The following is a 19,289-nucleotide window of genomic DNA, read 5'->3' on the forward strand; positions in this document are numbered from 1 at the left end:
CTTGTGTTTGTATATTTTTGGTAAATTCCCTCCCTGGCCTTTAGCGCCCCCTGGTGTTTTTTCAGTATAACACATCTTGGGAGTAAAGGCTGGAGCAGTGCGCCTGGATCGGATTTTTTTTTATCTGCAAACTGGATGTAAGGCAGACGTAAGACTTCAGACCTGTCCTTATGTTTAAACCAATGCGCACTTTTGTTAAATGTTGTGTGGTGAGGAGTCCTGCGTTTATTGAAGAGAAAAACACCGCTTTGCTCCAGCTGTGACCGAGGAATGAAAACACCAAGATGGTCCGCATCGCCAAAGCCCTGGGACTGGTGATCCTGTGCGTCGCAGTGCTCATTCTCTCTCTCATCAGTTATGTGTCGCTAAGAAAAGACAACCTCTTCACATCCTCCAAATACTACATGGGAGGCCCGAGGATCATGTTTCACGCAGGATTTAGGTGAGTAGTGTTCATCAGTGTGCAGGACCTGCTCTGGCCTGTGTGTGATGATGGAGACAGAAAACAGAACGTGCCTGAGTGTTCACTGTCCAGGCAATAAATCTGACTGAGACTTATTCTGCTGCAGGGGCAGGGCAGTGTGTAAATATAAACTGCAACTGTCCAAGGTGCTGATAATGTCCCATATCCACCAGTCCATGGATATTAGCCTTTATAATTCAGAAGAATGATCGTTAAATAATATGTGCTGTTTGGAGGATAAGCGTCATCACGAGTTCCAAAATAACTCTCTTACTCTTACTCTTACTCTTACTCTTACTCTTACTCTTACTCTTACTCTTACTCTTAGAGCATGTAGTTAATCTGTCCATGTGAATTAACAGAACGTCTTTCCTTTTAGATCTCAGTTTGCCATGAATTTCCTGGATCCTTCCTTTATTCCACTGACTACTGCCCTAAACGAAGAACTACAGGGCAAACCGTACAAGTGGAAGTTCAACAAGACTGCGTTCTATCAGCAAAGGTAATATATGTGTCACACATAATGTGACCTTTAAAGTGCCACTGAAATCTCTTATTAAAGAGTCTCTGATTGGTTCTCAGATGTTTTCATTTCTTTTTCAGGAAAGATATATTTAGTTATATTGACATTTCCAGCAACTTCAGCCTGACAAAGGACAGTGTGCGTGTGGGCCAGCTAATGCACTTTGACTATTCCAGCCACAAGTATGTCTTCTCCATAAGCAACAACTTCAAATCTCTGCTTCCGGACACATCCCCCATACTTAACAAGCACTACAGCGTGTGCTCTGTGGTGGGGAACAGTGGGATCCTGACCGATAGCCACTGTGGCCCAGAAATTGACCAGGCTGATTTTGTTTTCCGCTGCAACTTTGCACCAACTGAGGTTTACTCCAAAGATGTGGGCAAAAAGACAAATCTAACTACCTTTAACCCCAGCATCCTGGAGAGGTACTACAACAACCTGCTGACCATCCAAGACAGGAATAACTTTTTCTTAAACCTGAAGAAGTTGGAAGGAGCCATTCTGTGGATACCAGCCTTCTTTCTTCACACCTCAGCCACTGTCACCAGGACCCTGGTGGACTTTTTTGTGGAGCACAAGGGGCAGCTGAAGGTGGAACTGGCCTGGCCAGGGAATATCATGCATGATGTAAATAAGTAAGTAGTTATACATAAGTTGCACGTTGGTTTATTATTCAAATCTGTAAGTAGGCTGTTCATATCATTAATTTACCAAATAACTGTTTGATTCACAGATATTGGAGGACAAAAAACTTATCACCCAAGCGACTGAGCACAGGAATCCTCATGTACACTCTGGCCTCCGCCATGTGTGATGAGATCCACCTTTATGGATTCTGGCCTTTTGGCTGGGACCCCAACACTGGAAAGGACTTGCCATATCACTATTATGACAGAAAAGGGACCAAATTTACCACCAAGTGGCAGGAGACTCATCAGCTGCCCAACGAGTTCAAGCTGCTCTACAAACTCCACAGAGAAGGTGCGATCAAACTGAGTCTGACACACTGCTCGTAGACAAGGTGACCCACATACACTCACCCACTTTGGACTTCTGCTGTTGCTCATAAAGCATGACCAGTGTTAAATATCATTTTGGCGCCTTCTTTACAAATACAAGTTCACAGCCCAGTGTAATTTCACATGATTGTGTTGGGATTGAGTCTAATAGACAGACAGGCTGGAGGGATGAGCCTTGGCTGTGGTCAGATATTGGTCATGTTTCGTGTTTTACAAAAAAAGCCGAGGCACACCGCAGTTACATGTTTTTTGTTTACATTTATCTCATAAGCAGCTCTTTTTCTTTTTTTCTGCTATAGAAGGCCCATAGTATTGTTCCAAACTGATTTAACACTGTTTCGATTATGTACACTGAATTCACTGCCTTATCTCAGGGAAGGAGTTAGATCAGTGTTTTTGTAATCTGATTCAATGCCTCAGCTCAAGAGGAGATTTTCTTGTTGTTTAGTCCTTGTTCAGATGTCAGACAATCAGCACTCCTCTCGCTGGAAGATGTTTTTGTTTACAAGATTGTATTTTTTGACAGTGAAAGTCAGCTATTATCATAACATTTGGAATAAACATTCCAAAACCAGCCATACAATTCCAGGACTCTGGGTATTTTGGGGTAGTGCGATTATAGTACAGGTACATTAACTCAATCTAAGTTACACTAGTAGTAACCTCATTTGAAAAAAAGGGATCATGTGTCTTATTTGGAACAAAAAGAATCACCTTCAACTTAAACTCTTGGTAATACTTCCACTGCAGAGTCTACAGAACCCTACTGGTGAGGACTGTGGGAAAGATGAAATTATGAACAAATAAATAATAACTAATGAAGCAACCCTAATGATATTAACATTATTGACATTTTGTGTGATTGTGTCACATATTTACATTTAAAAGAAGAGTTTGGATGCTTTAAGAGTTCAGTAACAGTATTGTCAGTGTTGGTTTAACTGATTTTTTCTTCTCAATGAAAACTTAGTTCAAGCTAATTTCAACAGATTTCCACCATTTATTTCAAAATTAACATTATTTATTTGTCATGAGAAATTGAATATATTTATTTTGCATTATTCTGGATAGGTGAATGTTACTCGTACTAACATTTGAGTCCAAAAACACCTGTGGCATAAGCAATGATTTGAATGAATAATATATGCAACTTGAGGCATCTTGCACGCATGATCCATGAAGTGTGACATTGCATGTGAGAGACACTAACAGATATTTTAGGCAAGTTTTTTAAACAAATGTACTGTTTGTATTTATCGTTTGTGTACTCAAAATCTACAGTGACTTTTTGAAATTACATTTTGGCTACAACAAGGGACCAAACTTCTACAGTTATTTTTGTCTTAAAACGATACAATAAAGAGATTTATGTTTTATATCTCTATTCAACTTAATAACAAATATCCCTTAGTGCCAGAGTGCTAGCAGATTAACAAATGGAACTGATGACTGGGTCCAAACATAGAGAGCTAGCCTCATGACTGTCTTATGATTTCCAAACACGTGCTCAAAGCTGCAGATACATTTGTCAGAGCACCACGCTGTCATTCAACTCCTGCTGTAAGTAATGTGTTCAACATGATGCACTTTCAGCACTGACCAACGTTTGTCTGTCTTCTACAGATACATCATACACAGTACATAAATGTGACCATTTATTTGTGTACTTGTTTTGTACTAAGCATGCATGCAGGGCACCAAAGACCTTGTGTTCATATGTAATCTAAAGAAGTATTATTTTGGAACTTTTATAGATTAGTAAAACTGTCATACTTTGCATTTTCTGTTATGTGAAATACTTTTTGCAGTGACACCAATTTTAAGTGCATAGAATATTCTGCTTCTGATTTAAGTCAATGTAATGTAGACTTTTTGTAACTTTATGAATGTTCTCCAAGTATTTATAAGAGTGAAATGTGTGCCAGATGTTTACCTTCTAAATGTTAAGTTACATAGATCTTGAAAGATAATACACTCTGTAATGACTGTAATTATCAACATACAATGCATTGGTGCATTCCAATAACACATATATACATAACAATTTATTAAATATATTGATTTTTAACTGCCATATAACAGTCTTGTACTTTGTTCAATCTGCATGTCTGTCTTGTTCCAGAAAACATAATCCATGGCTTTTTATATGTAAGCCATGAATTTACGACATTTAAGGGGGTTTCTCTCCTCATTCATAAATCATACATACAATTCTAAATGGTTTAATTATGCTCCATGATAAATATGTTATGTGCCTGTATTTCTTACATAAATGCCTCAATGGAACAATAAATCATATTCTTCTGAGATTATCTTTACTTTTCTTTACTAAATAATCATGATAATTCAACTGTGCATGTGAAGATTTAGACTTGAACTATTAAATATTTATTTACAGTTTGCAAATATTTAGCAACATTTCCTTGTGACAACAGCCTCCTCCACCTCGTGGCTTGACGCGGGGCTGCCGTTTGGCTCTGAGGCGTGTCCACTGCTCTGCTCCATCCTTTTCATTACAAGCTCCAAAAGAGCAGTCACTGCTTTGTCCACCTCAGCACCTGTCATTGCACTCGTCTCAAAGTAGGGAATGCTAAAGGGAATAAGGAACATTTGTTTTACATTAGTACAAAAAAAAAACAAAAAACTTGATGAACTAAACAGCTTAGTTAATAATACTTAATAATACTATAAACATTCTGCCCTCAGCCTCCAGTAGCATTCAGCACAGATCATCAGCACCATCTTGTGTTGAACAATAAAAAGTGTGAGCATAAATACAGATGAGCACGTAAACAAACCCAGGGGAATATGAGCAATAGCTTCATGAGTCTATTTGAATAAAATTTGTCCTGGAGCATTGACATCATCATCAGCTCACCTGTATCTGTCAGCCAGGTCCCGGGCCTGCCTGGTGTGAACATTTCTCATGTCACGGAGGTCAGCTTTGGTTCCCACCAGCACTATGTCTGGACTGTCACAGTATGCATTAGCCTGAAGCTGACCTGAATCACACAGGAATTCCATTTGACATAGTTTTTTTTTAAATACTTATGATCACACATTGATACAAAGCTAAAGTAAAACAGCACTTACTCATCCAGTTTCTGACATTGAGAAAGCTTTGCTGGTTAGTTAAATCAAACATCAGCAAAAAGCCCATTGCATCTCTAAAAAATGCTGTGGTTAGGCTGCGAAATCTGTAGATTAAAATGTTACATATGCAATATTTATATATACATATGTATATATATATATACACAGTATTCTACAGACAAAAGATTGTAAATAGGTCACCATCACCTTTCTTGTCCAGCTGTGTCCCAAAGCTGAAGATGAACCCTAAAGTTTCTCTCGGTGATTCCATCAGCCCCCGTGCCTGTGTATATCTAACAGTACACACTATGTGAAACAAATCACTATGTAATCATGTTTACAAGTAAAAATCTGATGGTCACTCACCACTCTTTTTTCCCGGAAGTCAATTCCTACTGTTGTCGTAAACTTGCGGTTGAACTTGCTGTCCGTGTATCTGTAGAGAAAAGTGGTCTTTCCAACCCCAGAGTCTCCGAGTGCCAGAAGTTTGATGAGATAATCATAGTCCCAATCAGCCATTGTATTCTTCTAGGTGCTTGATCTTACATATCACACAATTTGGCCAAGAGTAACTCAAGCAGACAACAAGACTACTTTCAATGCCACATTACCAAATCATCACCAACAGCTTTGAGGGACATCAAAACTGTGCAGTCTTTGCCACTGATCCGGGAAAGACTAGCACATGACTTAAGCTGGATTCCACATGAGCGGTCAAATGCCTCCCCAGACTTTTCTGACTGCAGAGTAGGAAAACAGCCTGTTAAGCAGACAGATTTCCCTTATTGACTTAAAGAGCTGTGGGCAAATAATTTAACAAAGTGTGAAGCTCCCACACAATTGTGTTAGTCACATTACAGCTTGGACTTCTTAAAAATTGTCGTATTTGTTGCAATATACCTATTAATTGTGAAAACCTGTGCTATTCAGAGTGTGTTGTGTTAAACTATATAAGCAGGCAGCTTGAAGTGTGTATTTGTTAAAACTTTCCTTTTTATGTAACCGTGGGAAGTGTAAAACAAGAGCAAATCAGTTGTGTTTACAGACCATGAGTTAAGTGGAATTTCTTATGACCTCTAATGCTTTGAATGGATGGATTGTGACTAGAAGAGAAAATAATACTGCAACTGAGGCTCAACTAAATAATCCCACCAGCAGCGTGAATGTTTCTTTTACCTTCAAGCATCTCAATGTAACTGTGTAAAGTCAATGTACAAATAAACTTTATCTGTTCTGAATGCACAGTCTCAATGTACAAACATAATTCAAACAGGTTGTCAAGCAAATCGAACTGCAAACTGAAACAAAAATCAGTGTCAAAACTAGATATAATCATTTGAGCAGAAAAACTGAAAAAAAAGTTTGAACAGTTATAGTTAACAGATTTTCCTGACCTTTATCAGACCAGTAAGACAACCTGGTAATATTAAATAAACTATTATTTTACATGACCTAAAAGAAAACCACTTTTCATTATTATTGAGTTATTAAGTCTTTTTCTTAGTCAAAACTGTGTGAAATTTAAGTATCCACTATTCCCAACACACACACAAAAAGACCTGACTCTACTGAGGTTTGAAATACTTCAGCAGATTGTTTGATTGCCTGCTTTTCCCTGAAGTCTTTTTGTCTTTGCGAGTCACATTTCCCACTGGTTTCTTTGAGGAAGGTGCTTTTGAGACTGGCTTATCTTGCCTCCATTCAGACATCAACTCCTTTTGCAGTTCTGGTGGAAGTTCTGCAAACACTGTCGGGTCCACATTTCCAAAGATCTTGGCACCAGACGATCCCGGAGATGACAAACTGTTTTTTATTTTGAGGTCCCCAGAAACAGAGGGCCCTAAGGAATTTAAGGTCGATTTCTTCTGGGAATCCACTTCAGGTAAAGTGTTGTTTATATTTTTATGTAGCAAGTCTGTGGAGGCGTGGGAAGACATTAGTTCCTTCTGGATTTCTTGAGGAAGACATTTTAACACTTCTGGATCAATATTTGTAGACAAGCCACTTATTTCAGGACTACTTATTTCTTCCTGTTGTGACTCAATGTTTGGGCCAGTAGAGGATACGGTGAAAGAGTTCTCTGTTTTAGTAAGGTTGGAAACTGGTTGGAAATTTGCAGTTTCTTTCTTTGAGATCTGTTGTGTAACAGAACTGTGTGGGTTAGATTCATCCGCGTTACATCTTCCTCCACCAGAATTTGAATCACTCTAAAGACAGAAGCACACATAACATTTTGACTTTCAGAAAAACAATGCAACAAGAAAATCTGATAATATGGCTTCATTAAGCTAAGATTAGGAAACACTTCCACGCCATGTATTTTACAAGAGAGCATTTACCTGGTCACATGGTGAGTCCGTTTTGGTCTTTTCTGGAGATGAATTTTGTTTGAAGAAAGACATTAAGGAGTTTTTATCTGAGGCAGAGGCAGAAGCTCTGGTCTGCAGGTTACTAAAGCACACATTGATGAGGGTAAGATGGAAAGCCTTATTGGTGTCCACCATCTTCTGAAAAAGCTTCATGGCCAAGGGCTTCAGCTGACCCACTGCATCATCAAATTTGCCTAAAATGTATATGGTATTATTAGTTAACTTTGTACTTCATTTCAAAAAATTTCTACGTTTTTATTTTCATATTTCCATTTCTGTAATTAGTTTCAAAAAGGGATCCAGCCTTACCATGGACAATTTTCTGACCAATATGATTTGGGATTGGGCTTTGTCGACTCTCCCGGCTCAACCATTTGTTTGTTGCGGAATATCTACGAATGGTTAGCCGCAAAGTCTGTGGCTGCCTTCCATCATTGTGCATTCTGATGTTGGAAACATTTAAGTAAATTGCATACTGCAAAACAGCCAAAATTCTAAACTGGAAAACATACACACCTCTCGACTAGAGTTGTCAATAATTCTTGAATCTTTTCGATAACTTCTTTAGTTGATGACATTTTCTTAAAAGAGTCTTCATCACTAAGTGACTAAACATAATGTGCACACACAAAGGTACAAACACATCAATAAAATAATAACAGTAGTGTTTTTCATGATCATTTTTCACACCTGTGGTGCCCCAGTTGGAGTAACAGTTGAGTCATCAGTGCCAAGGGCTAGATTTTTCAGTCGCCTTGCACTAGGCTCTCCAAACTCTCTCGCCAAAGGGTCCAAAGGGAAAAGCTCCAAGTCCTTAACGCTGGACACTCCTAGAGCCTGAAGCCTCTTAGCCGTTTGATGCCCAATACCTGAGAAGATATTAAGTTAAATTGAAAGATTATTTTCTGAGAAGTTCTGTTATGTTTAGTCATGAAGAGCCACAGCTGTACCTGGAACTTTACGTAGAGTGGTCAAGCTGCCCATGATGCTGCTCACATCTTCTGGCAACAGAGTGGTTTGCTGGTTTGGTTTGAAGGTGCCTGACACAAGTTTTGCAAGCAGTTTATTTGTTGCAATTCCAGCACAACCAGTGAGGCCCAGTTTACTGTGGATAGCTTCCCTTAACTCTGCTGCAATGTGAGAACCAATAGCCAGCCATGGGTAGATCCTAGCTTTGACTTCTGAAACTAAGTAAGAACATATGGTTATGAATTTAATCAACATAATATTTAGTATGCCGGTTGTAAAATAATTTTAATTGACCTGATGTATATATCTGAATTATTTAAACACATACCATTATTACTGTAGACATGACCTTTAAATGAACAGGTTTTAGATTGCTGAAGCCGTCTTTCCACCATCTCCGTGATGTCCATAAAGTTCTCATCAAATCCAAGCCTTTCCACCAATGGGCAGTATGAAACAAGAAGTTCTAAATGAGAACACAGATAAAAAGGAATACATTTAACCATCTCAAATAGGTTGACTGATAGACTATTATGTTTGTTTTCTGAATACAACAATTGATAATAACAATACTGCTGCAAATAATAAAATAACAGCATGCCTACGCAACCCTATACTCCCCCTACTACTAGCCACACTGACTTCTGGGAAAGATAATGTTCAGAGAGCAGAAAATAGACACACCATAACCTTTGCTCAGGCGCAGAGAAAAGTTAACAACATATGACCGAGAACTTAAACAATACAAATGGGCTCCAGAAAAGGTACGATTTTTTTTTATAAATTACATTTTTTTCTCCACATTTCATTTGAAATAAATCAGCTCTGCAAAAGGTCTTACAGGCATATTAAATTTGGAAAATGAAAAGTATATGACCTAGATCACTGACAATTAATCAGAATAATCATGAGTAGTCAACTATTAAAATAACCATGAGTTTTTTGATAATTGTAATTATTAACTGTACTTGACTATAAAACACATATTAAAGAACATTTTATACCAAATTCAGAATCATTATTAAATCAAAAAGTAATAAAATGTCTATCCAGCAGCCATCCATCACAATATTTCAACCTTTTAAGAAAAAAGTATATAATATAATATACAATATCCTCCTGACTATCAGTAGTTCAAATTTGTCCTCTATGGAGGACATATGTAAACCTGAATATCTCCAATCCAGTGCATACTACTGAAAAAACTCCTTTTGACATCTACAGAGGACATTTAGTTTTTTTCAATGATACCAAATGTGAAGGGGTGGGGCTTTGGTACCTTTCTTTTTTTCATCAAGGAAAATGGTGTCCGTCGCTGCAAGCACATTTTATGGAAAGAGGAAAAGTAAATGCATTTTCCTTTTTATTGAGCGAATTTTGGCTTGAAATGTTGGTGGCATATTTAATGTAAGTCTTTTAACAACACATTTAAACATTGTCTAATTAATTTTAATAGTTTTTTTAGCCTAATATTTAAGTGTTTAAAAAATGTCCTCTGTAGTGGACATTTGCAGTTATTTCCTCCATTTTGCTGTGTTTTTTCAAATGTTTTTTATTTTCACATTGACGTTCCAGAGTATGAGAAAAAAGTGATCTCTTGTGGAGAGTCAGGCCCCTCTTGACCAAAGTAAGACAAGGATGTCTAAATCTGCCTAGAACAGGAAAATTTTGCATTGACGAGCAAATGGTTCCATTTACTGGTCTCTGCCCAGTGCGCCAGTATGTACCAGTTAAAACATACCCAACTGGACTGGAGGTGTTTGTCTTGGCCGCACCAAATGGCTTGGTCTTGGACTTTGTACTCTACCAAGGCAAGACTATTTTCAGAGATACGGGAGGAAAGGGCATTGAAGAGCAAGCTGTTCTTCATTTGGCAGAGTCTGTTCCCCAAGAAATCCACCTGTTCTTTGACAGGTTCTATACTTCAGTCAACCTCCTCGACACTCTGATGAGAAAAGGGCTGACAGGAACTGGAACCCTCTGGAATAACAGGGTTACAAAGGAGTGCAAGATCATAGGGGATAAGTCCTTCAAAAAGAAAGGAAGAGGGACATCAGAGATGGTAGTTAGACGAAACCCTCCTGAACTTGCTGTCATAAAGTGGTTGGACAACAAGCCCGTTGTCATGGGATCCTCTGCCTATGGCACTGAACCTCAGAACACACGCAGAAGATGGTCCAAGAGAGAAAAGGTTTGTCCAGGTGTCAAGGCTACTGGCAATCACTGAGTACAACACCAACATGGTTGGCGTGGACTTGGTTGACCGAATGTTGAGTTTCTACAGGATAGCCTCTCACACTCGGAAATGGACAGTACGTGTAGTAATTCCACTTTTTTGATCTGGCAATCACCAACTCATGGCTTCAGTATGAGAGTGACTGCCAGTTTCTGGGGAAAAAAAACACTGAAGTTTCTTGACTTCAAACTGCTCCTTGGTGAAGAGTTGATTAACCGGGCTCAAGCAGGAATCATAAGGGGCAGCGAAGATGAACACACTCCCCCACGTCAAAAGTGGAAATGGCAGCCAAATGCAGCTCTGAGACACTATGGTGCCATCCATCTTCCAGAGATGGTGAATGAAACACATGCATAAAGGTGTTGGAGATCTGGCTGCAAGAGCAAAACATATGTGATGTGCACAAAGTGCAAAGTATTCCTTTGTGTTTCCAAGAAGGGGAATTGATTTTTGAAGTATCAGAGCAAATAAGCACAATAACAAAGCAAAATAAAACAAACAAAAGTTATAATTAACAGTTATGTGGATGTTAAACACATTTTTATGTTGACTTTTTGATATTTTCTTTGGCACTAATTGATTGCCATCAAGGGTCAGTTTCAAATGTATGGTGTTCTGATGTCCACTGTGGTGGACAAATGATATCTAGAAAATAAAAACTTTTTTGAATTTTTTTTTTTTCAATATTCTAATTACCCTACAAAGATTAGAGAATTTTAAAATAAATGTGATTGGACAACATTTTTTCTCCTGGTAGTCAGGAGGATATGAATAATCACGGACTAGTTGAACCCTACAGTTCATTAGAGTTAAAACGAGCTGCACCTCACCTGTTACTTTGTAGGACATTTCTCTGTAGTGTGTCAGATCTTCTCCTTTCACCAACACCAGCTCAGGACACTTCTCTTTGGCATCAGTGACAGACATCAGCTTAGTAACACCACGCTCTCTAGCCACATAATTACATGTGACTATAATGTACTTTTGCTGAACACCTGCAAAAGTTTAGATGATGAATTATAGTTAATTAAATGCACATTTTATGAAACATTTTATGCAGTAATGTTACCTAAAGGCACATGTCTTAGTGTTGGGTTTCTGATCATTTCTACTTGAGCGTAGAAACAGTCCATGTCGAAATGCACAATGACTTTATGAGGAGTTGAAGAACACGTCGTATTACCTGACTCTGAAAAACACACAGCCATTAGACACTGGCGGAAGTCACAGTTTATAGTTACGCACTTATATACCAACCTAATGAAGGAGAAAAAACAGGGCTTTTTGAACAGGGAGTCTTCCATTCTGCATCGTCCTCTTCCGCTTCACTTTCCATTTTAGGTAACAGATAATCTAATGCCTCTGACAGCAAAAGAAACAGCTGAAATGAAGTTTAAAACATTAGACTGACAGTTTAGTGTTTGTTGTTGTGAGGTTTTTCTTCTTCTCTTTGAAAAGCTGACGGCGTTCAAGTATATTTGCGGATTGTTGCCCCCTACCGCCCGATCTAGGTACTACAATGTCACACCTTTTTCAGATAAATCAGAGAATAACGGGTGAGCCAGTCAAACTCACGTCATGCTTAATGAAATTAGCATATTTATTTACCGATTGGGCGGGAAATGTACTGCTTACGCAATTAATTGAGGATTTAAGGCACCTGTTGCTCTGCGGTAAAATGGGTCATTAAGGTTCGCCCCAAAAAGATTTGCCGTTAGCTTAGCTAAAAGTCAAATTTTTCTAATGTTCCCCTCAAGTGGCCTTTTTGCACACATAGATTGTAGTTTATTTGAAGGTGCACTTTGTGAACGACCTCATTGTGTGTTTAAACATGTTAATGAAGATCAGAAAAGACCCATGTTTGACAAATCGTACCTGACGGGTTAGTGCTGTTTGTATGCTAACAACGGTTATATGCTAACAACGGTGGGGCATTATTATTACCTCTTTGTTTTGCTTGTTTTTAGCCTAAGCATGTTTTGCACTTTTATTTTTTAATTATGTAGTTTTTTTAAGATTTAGATTTATTGTAGCCTGACCTGACCTAACCATGTTTTGCACTTTTTAGATTTATTGTAGCTTGACCTGGCGTACCTCATGTTTTGCACTTTTTTTTTAAATTTATTGTAGCCTGACCTGGCCTAACCATAACCATCAGATCTTATTATACTTCCATGGGACACCTCAGATTTAGCTTTGTGACCTTGTGTGACATTTTGTGTTGTCATTCCCAGTCACTAATATTGTTTGTTGTAGCAGCTAGTGAAGAGGCCGCTGACGAGTGCCTTCAAGAACTTGAGCGGATAAACCGGGAGATTGAAAGTGTGAAGCACCAAGTGGAGGAAGAACAGCGGAAACTGTCACACTACCAGATTAACCAGGCATCTGAAAGGTCCAACTCCTACAACCCTCAGGTGATGAGTAAGAATGTTGCTCAAAGTTGTTATTCTTCACACACCTCTCCTTCAGCGCCGCACTCTAAACCAAAAAAGTACATACTTGACAGCTCAAAGCCTAGGACTGATTTGGAGTACGACCCTCTTTCCAATTTCTCTTCTGATCTGCGGTCCTACTGCTCATCAAACAGGGAGCAGAAAACTAGAAGGGAACAAGTTACACTAAATCAAAGGAAACGAAATGTGCTGGTCCCGCCACCCCCAAAACAGTCTCCTGAGCATTCTGACTCAAACGAAGAGGACATTCTAATCATTGACCTGTCTGCCTCCCCTGACAAAACTAAAGACGATACAAAAACTGCCTCAGACATGACCGCTGCAAATACAAGTGGAAAAATCAAAACTCTTGAACAAAGTGTAAACCCTTTAAATTCAGTATCTTCAAAAAATGTTACCAGCAATAATTCCATACCCGATGAGGAAAATATTTTCGTTAAAATGACTCAGCATTTGTCTAATTATAATAATCTAACCCCACCGCAGCCCTGTGAACAAAAGAACACAGTACAAGATAGAAACGCCAATGCTAATACATTCCCAGTTAATAAGACTCCAACAAGTCAGATCCAAAAAACTGAAACTCCTGGTAAGAATGTGGCCACTGCTGATTCTCCAAACCTGCCAAATGAAAAAAAAAGAGAAATTCAAGAGCAGAAGCAACCAACTGCACCGAAGCAACCACAGATGGTGTTTGTTGGGAGCCTTTGTGAACCTCAGGATATATTATCAGCTGCAAAGTTGACAAGTAATATTGAAATGCTCTCTGCCGTGAGTGACCAGCCAATCCCACCCAAAAAGGAAGACGTTATACTGATTGATTCTAGCTCTGAAGATGAACTAAACTACTCCGACTTGGATGTATCTGAGAGTGATCCAGATGAGGAATGCTACAGAATTTTTATGGAGGCAAATGGAGAGAACCCTAACCCTGACCTTAACCCTAAATCATCTAAACCCCCACCTGAGTTTGTAAGTAATTTGTCTGGGAGCTATTTTGAGGGGTACTGTACTTGACTGCAAAAAATGATATATGCTCTCTGTGTGTATATTTACTAGGTTTGTAATGCAGAGGCTGGAAAAATAGAGGTAAATTTGCCATCACCAGCTGTACTGGGAAAGAAGAGGGTCGCTCATGAGGCCAGAGTCACAGACGTAAGTGCAAAATTTACTTTCAATAGTCAATATACATATTTTAGGGATGGGAGAACTGGAGAAAAGTTTTAGTGAATTTTCTTTTGCTATGGACATGAAATGGGGATTACACACACAAGACAATGAAGAACACGTCTAAAAGTTATAACCTTAAAATGTACGTGCTACTTGATATTGATATTTGCTTAACAGTATCAATGTCTACATCTGTACATTTATGTCCTATTCTTTTAGTCACTAAATCTTTGAATATACTTTTGTAGTATCCCGTGGCAAAGGTCCGACCACAGCCCCAGGTTCTTGTACCCCTCCGGGCGCCAGTGTCCTCTTCTCCTCCAGTCCCTGCACCACCGGTAATCTGCAAAGTGGAGCAGAGGCGTTCAGTTTTGACCGCTTCCATCAAAGCAGGACAGGCCTCGATGTCCAGAGGGCACCCTGAGGCCCAACGCGCTCAAACCTCTCCATGTCCTGTCCCACCGAAGCCAGGTAAACCTCTCCACTATATGTATGTAATCTGATGTACAGTGCATATGGGTGTGTCCAGAGACTAATGAAGGAGCATTGATATTTACATACTTCATAATGTAATGTCTTATTCTATCTAGCGTCATATGTCAGTTATATTCCTTTGGGAGCTACAGTGATCGATGTGGGCAACAATCTGCACTTGGTCCTGCCAGAGGGGACATTCCCAGTGTCTAACAGCTCTGGACAAGTTGCCTCAGTGCTAACTCCCATCACAACAGTGAATACAGACCAGGTTAGCTCAGTGCTAACTCCAATTACACCAGTGAACACACACTCAGTCACCATCAGACAGGCTTGTCATCCATCTGCACCAACACAACAGAGGCGCACTTCCCAACCTGTGATCATCCCTCCTCTGGCTCGCAGGCCTGTCATGGCCACAACAAGCACAAATCAATGTTCCTCAACTCCAGCTTCTGTAGTTAAGGTACTTTAAAAACATCACTCTTTATGGAGCTCAACAGTGACTGCCAATCACAAAGTACTGCGAGTAAATTAAATTTTTCCCTATTTGTTTATCTTAAGCATTTGAAAGCTTGCTCTGGACTAATTAGATATGTGGTAACTAAAGGCCACAAGACCTATAACTATAGTTAAAATCTGTTTAATTGAACTGAACTGCTAAGTTATCAAAACATTTGTCCACTTTTAAGTTTTAAATGTGTATTTGGGACTGTACAGCTGGTTAGTCTGTTATGCCTTTTTAAACTCTTAATAATTGAAAGTCTATGGGAAAAATGAATGGAAAGTTTTACATGGCCAGGGCTGTTCTGCTCCATATCAATCTTCTATCTTTTGTAATCTGTTATTCTGACATATATTTTTTTTTTACATGCAGCCAGTTGCTACTAAACGTAAATTGAAGCAGCAATGTGAGACTGTCAAAGTGCCTCATGACATTAGGCAAAGTTATGTGAACAAGTTTACTGAAGAATTTTTCAAGACCACAGGTAATGTGCATGAAGCGTTTGAAAAGGTAAGTTGCCAATTTTACACAAAGCTTTTGTACATCTTTATAGACCTAAAATTTGACACACATTTTAGGCACTTGCTGAAGAAAAGGCTGTATATAATCGTAGCATGAATAAGTTAAAATATTTGAGCATCGCTGTAAATGCACTGAAGAAGCTGAGGAACCAAAGTTGTGGAGCAGCTGAAGGTGAGGGGCCTTTCAGAGCAACAGCTGAGTGGAGAAACATCAAATACTTATTATGTGACTTGTTGCAGAGAACAATCAAACTAATAAAAAGACAAAGGGCAGCATCCCACTGAACCCTAGTCTGCTGAATGGAAAAGGTAAGACATCAGATTATTATGAAGAATATATTGTGTAACTCATTTATTTTTGCTCTGACAGGAATGATAATGTTGTATGAGTGTTTAAAGGACTACGTTTTGACTGAGGAAATGCTGATTGAAAAAAACTTTCCGCTCCAGAATCCAGAAAAAAATGGAAGTGCCATTCTTTTTTCAGACAACAAAAAAAGCATCTTGGACCGTAAGTAACAAACATTCGGTCTTGTTAAATCGTTCACATCCAAGTTTATGGTTATGAATAAACTCAAAAGTTAATTTAATTTTTACCAACAAGTCTGGAAAGGCTGTATTTTTGTGGCCTATTGTACAGTTTTAGTTGAGGGTCACATGCTGCATAAAAAGCAATGAAACACATTTTAGCACATTTCTGATTGCTAAATTGTTTAATACTGAGGCAGAGAAAAAGTTGCATCTGCATTCATTTTTTTTCAAGGTCGCACACACCCCCTGTGCTGCTGTAACAGACAAATGTTATGCTCTTAAGCTACCACTAGAGGCCACACTATCCCTATTCCCCTCCTCTATAGTACAATGAATAAAATGTAAGGCAATGGTCTTACAGATATTTTATTTTTTATTTTAGATTTTTTATTATATATATTTTTTCTTTTAAATATGCTCCGGCAGCTTTTATCTATGTTCCGAGGAGGGTAATGCTTTGACAACAGCCTATGTGATTGTATTGCAGAATTAACTAGATATCAAATTGACTAGGACACAAACTATGTCTTTCATTAACTATGTTTTGTTTATTACAGCACTCCGGAAACTGTGCTGTCGCTGTGGTGCTACATACTCTGTGAGTCAAACAGGGAAGCACACTCGAAAGGAGGAGTGCACTTACCACTATGGAAAGGGGGTTGAAAATAAAGGTGAGCATAAGCAGTTGTATTGATACTCAGTGTGCACTGGATAAGGACCACTTTTATTTTTGTCATTTTGTTTTTCCCAGTGCCTGGTGGTGTGGAGACGCGCTACAGTTGCTGTCAGGGAGTCATGGGGTCACCTGGTTGCCAAGTGTTCAAGGTATATTCCGTTTATTGGTTTGTTCAATGGCCTGAAGCTTCATGTTTTTCTTTGTTTTTGTTAGCTGCATGTGTGCAATTCCTTAAGCATGGATGGGTTTGTATCAACTGCACCAAGAGATCCTGCAGACAAAAGCTGCCCTGGAGTTTTCTCCTTGAACTGTGAAATGGTGAGCCATTCAAGAGTGTGATGCCATACTGTAGAACATTACAGGAAGAACAATAAATCTCTTTGGAGAAAAGTGGATAGTGGATACTTTTAGTTCATGTGCTATTTCACTAGCAAGGACCACGCCACAACAATGGTATATGATAAAGGTATTTATTGATATGAACAGATGTGGAGGCTGGGTAGAAAGTCACGATAGGGGCTCTGTCTCTGGCGGTTAGCCCAGCTGATTCAGGACCTCTGTAGATGGTGAGGTACACGGGGAGGGAGGGCTCAAGAGAGTGGAAACAGACTGTGTTGCCAGGATAGGCTTGCATAAGTAGGGCTTCTGGGTAATTAGAGGTGTGGTTGAGGTGAGCTGTGGTTTGCTGGAGAAGAGCCAAAGGAGGTTGAGGTGTAGTCCTGCTCCTGAATCTCAATTAATCATATTAACTCATTAATGCATAAAATGTTTTGAATAGTGTTATACCATTCATGGGTTGGAGTTGTTAAGAGTGACAGTGGTCAACACTAGTCTTCAGATTGTTTATGACACCTTTGTGAGACCTAACAATGAGGTAATCGACTATAACACAAGGTATGGAACTGCATTATATTGAAGGCTAAAGAAATTTTAAGAACGGTTCACCAGTGCATGCACATTTTCTATACAGGTTTTCTGGGATCAGTCCGGAAGATGTGGAGGGACACTCCCAGTCCCTCAAAAAAGTCCAAGATACTCTATTGAGCTTCATCAGTGCTGACACAATTCTAATTGGTCACAGCCTGGAAACAGACCTGTGTGTTCTCAAGGTGAAATGTAATATAGATATGACTTATTTTACTCTTAGGAATGAACAGTCTTAGATGTAGATGTTTACATTTAAAGGGTCTGTAACATTTAGAAATTTTGAAAAACTGACCTGTGTCCCTAGACGGTGAGATAAACATGTTCAACTCAAGTTTAGCTTCTACTGATAAATGCAGCCTCTGCAGCTCAGTGAGTGTATTCTGGCGGTTCCAGCCTTCCCTATGAGGCATGGCCTGTCCATATACTGAGAATGAGTCCTCTATATTCAGATTAAGGCACTGCCAGCCCAAGTTAAGTTGTGATTGTGTATTTTTTAAGACCAGACTACATGCAGTTCCTTTATGTGGAGTCATTTCAAATTCTTTTCAAGCTCATAAGAAACTGGTGTGGGCAAACAAGTTATACTGCTCTATTTTTTTGCAACCTGTTTTTTTTTTTTTTTTAAGCCAAAAACTTGTGAAATTCACTGTTGTAAAGGGAATCTATTGTTTAAGAGCAATTATGCACTTTTGACTGACCACTAGGTGAAGACTTGCCTGAATTAAGACTGAAATGGTCTAACACTTTTTATGTACTACATTTTAATATTCTGCCTGCTGTGCAAATAAGACCCTCAAAATAATTTACAATTTATGATATGGGGGTGCTATGGTTTTTTTTCCTCTCAATTTGCTTTTGCTATTGACAGAGGGAAATATCATGTTCCTTTTTACCTATAATAGATCTATGCTTTTTACTAGTTGCTACATGGGACGGTGGTGGACACATCTGTGGTTTTTCCCCATCGTCTTGGTCCCCCTCACAAACTCTCACTACACAGCCTCACAGCTGAATATCTCAGAAAGATCATCCAAGAGACTGGTGGGTCGTTATACTGCATTACAATATTGGCTTTAAATGTACCAAATAAAATACAGACTCTCTCCAAATCAAAACTGATCAAATTACTTTTGTACATTGTTTGGGTAATCTTACACTCCTGTGTTTTGTTTCAGTGTGTGGCCATGACACTGCAGAAGATGCTGTTGCCTGTATGGAACTTATGATCTGGAAGGCCAAAGAAGATGGAAAACTGAAAAAAATACAATAAATCCAATGTTCTATTTGTTCATTAGAATAGAAATTAGAAATTCACTGTACAGTTATGATTATAATTTCAATCTTCATGGTGGACTTT

The 19,289-nt window shown here is 38.8% G+C and overlaps 4 protein-coding genes across 7 annotated transcripts; 2 read left to right on the forward strand and 2 right to left on the reverse strand.

Moving 5' to 3' along the window:
* The first annotated feature begins 78 nt into the window (after positions 1-78).
* LOC117376437 (sia-alpha-2,3-Gal-beta-1,4-GlcNAc-R:alpha 2,8-sialyltransferase-like) lies at positions 79-4,316 on the forward strand. The gene is made up of 4 exons (XM_033972919.2): positions 79-442; positions 843-965; positions 1,067-1,624; positions 1,723-4,316. Exons 1-4 carry the CDS (start codon positions 285-287, stop codon positions 2,003-2,005), a joined length of 1,122 nt encoding a protein of 373 aa, XP_033828810.1. The 5' UTR covers positions 79-284; the 3' UTR covers positions 2,006-4,316.
* On the reverse strand, positions 3,960-5,906 carry LOC117376290 (ras-related protein Rab-27B-like). The gene is made up of 5 exons (XM_033972724.2): positions 5,468-5,906; positions 5,309-5,394; positions 5,102-5,205; positions 4,887-5,010; positions 3,960-4,598 (listed from the first exon to the last, which is right to left on the reverse strand). Exons 1-5 carry the CDS (start codon positions 5,618-5,620, stop codon positions 4,418-4,420), a joined length of 648 nt encoding a protein of 215 aa, XP_033828615.1. The 5' UTR covers positions 5,621-5,906; the 3' UTR covers positions 3,960-4,417.
* Positions 5,907-6,263: 357 nt separating this feature from the next.
* Positions 6,264-12,231, reverse strand: poli (polymerase (DNA directed) iota). The gene is made up of 10 exons (XM_033973342.2): positions 11,933-12,231; positions 11,745-11,864; positions 11,506-11,670; positions 8,768-8,905; positions 8,421-8,657; positions 8,161-8,339; positions 7,987-8,078; positions 7,780-7,913; positions 7,441-7,664; positions 6,264-7,308 (listed from the first exon to the last, which is right to left on the reverse strand). The coding sequence occupies exons 1-10, from the start codon at positions 12,009-12,011 to the stop codon at positions 6,667-6,669; spliced, it is 2,010 nt and encodes a 669-aa protein (XP_033829233.1). The 5' UTR covers positions 12,012-12,231; the 3' UTR covers positions 6,264-6,666.
* Positions 12,186-19,246, forward strand: zgc:152968 (uncharacterized protein LOC564848 homolog). 4 transcript variants are annotated; one of them, XM_055224072.1, is made up of 16 exons: positions 12,186-12,231; positions 12,935-14,100; positions 14,188-14,283; positions 14,547-14,769; positions 14,889-15,238; positions 15,650-15,787; positions 15,856-15,970; positions 16,039-16,107; positions 16,169-16,309; positions 16,887-17,000; positions 17,081-17,154; positions 17,219-17,323; positions 17,784-17,899; positions 17,976-18,114; positions 18,853-18,973; positions 19,108-19,246. In XM_055224072.1, exons 1-16 carry the CDS (start codon positions 12,195-12,197, stop codon positions 19,200-19,202), a joined length of 3,099 nt encoding a protein of 1,032 aa, XP_055080047.1. In that variant the 5' UTR covers positions 12,186-12,194; the 3' UTR covers positions 19,203-19,246. The 4 variants fall into 4 exon arrangements, with proteins under 4 accessions (XP_055080047.1, XP_055080048.1, XP_055080046.1 ...); XM_055224073.1 differs by lacking the exon at positions 12,186-12,231 and adding an exon at positions 12,341-12,557; XM_055224071.1 differs by lacking the exon at positions 12,186-12,231 and adding an exon at positions 12,362-12,557 and having other exon boundaries at positions 12,932-14,100.
* Positions 19,247-19,289: the final 43 nt, after the last annotated feature.

This window comes from Periophthalmus magnuspinnatus, chromosome 9, assembly GCF_009829125.3.
Source record: "Periophthalmus magnuspinnatus isolate fPerMag1 chromosome 9, fPerMag1.2.pri, whole genome shotgun sequence".
Classification (NCBI taxonomy): Eukaryota; Metazoa; Chordata; class Actinopteri; order Gobiiformes; family Gobiidae; genus Periophthalmus; species Periophthalmus magnuspinnatus.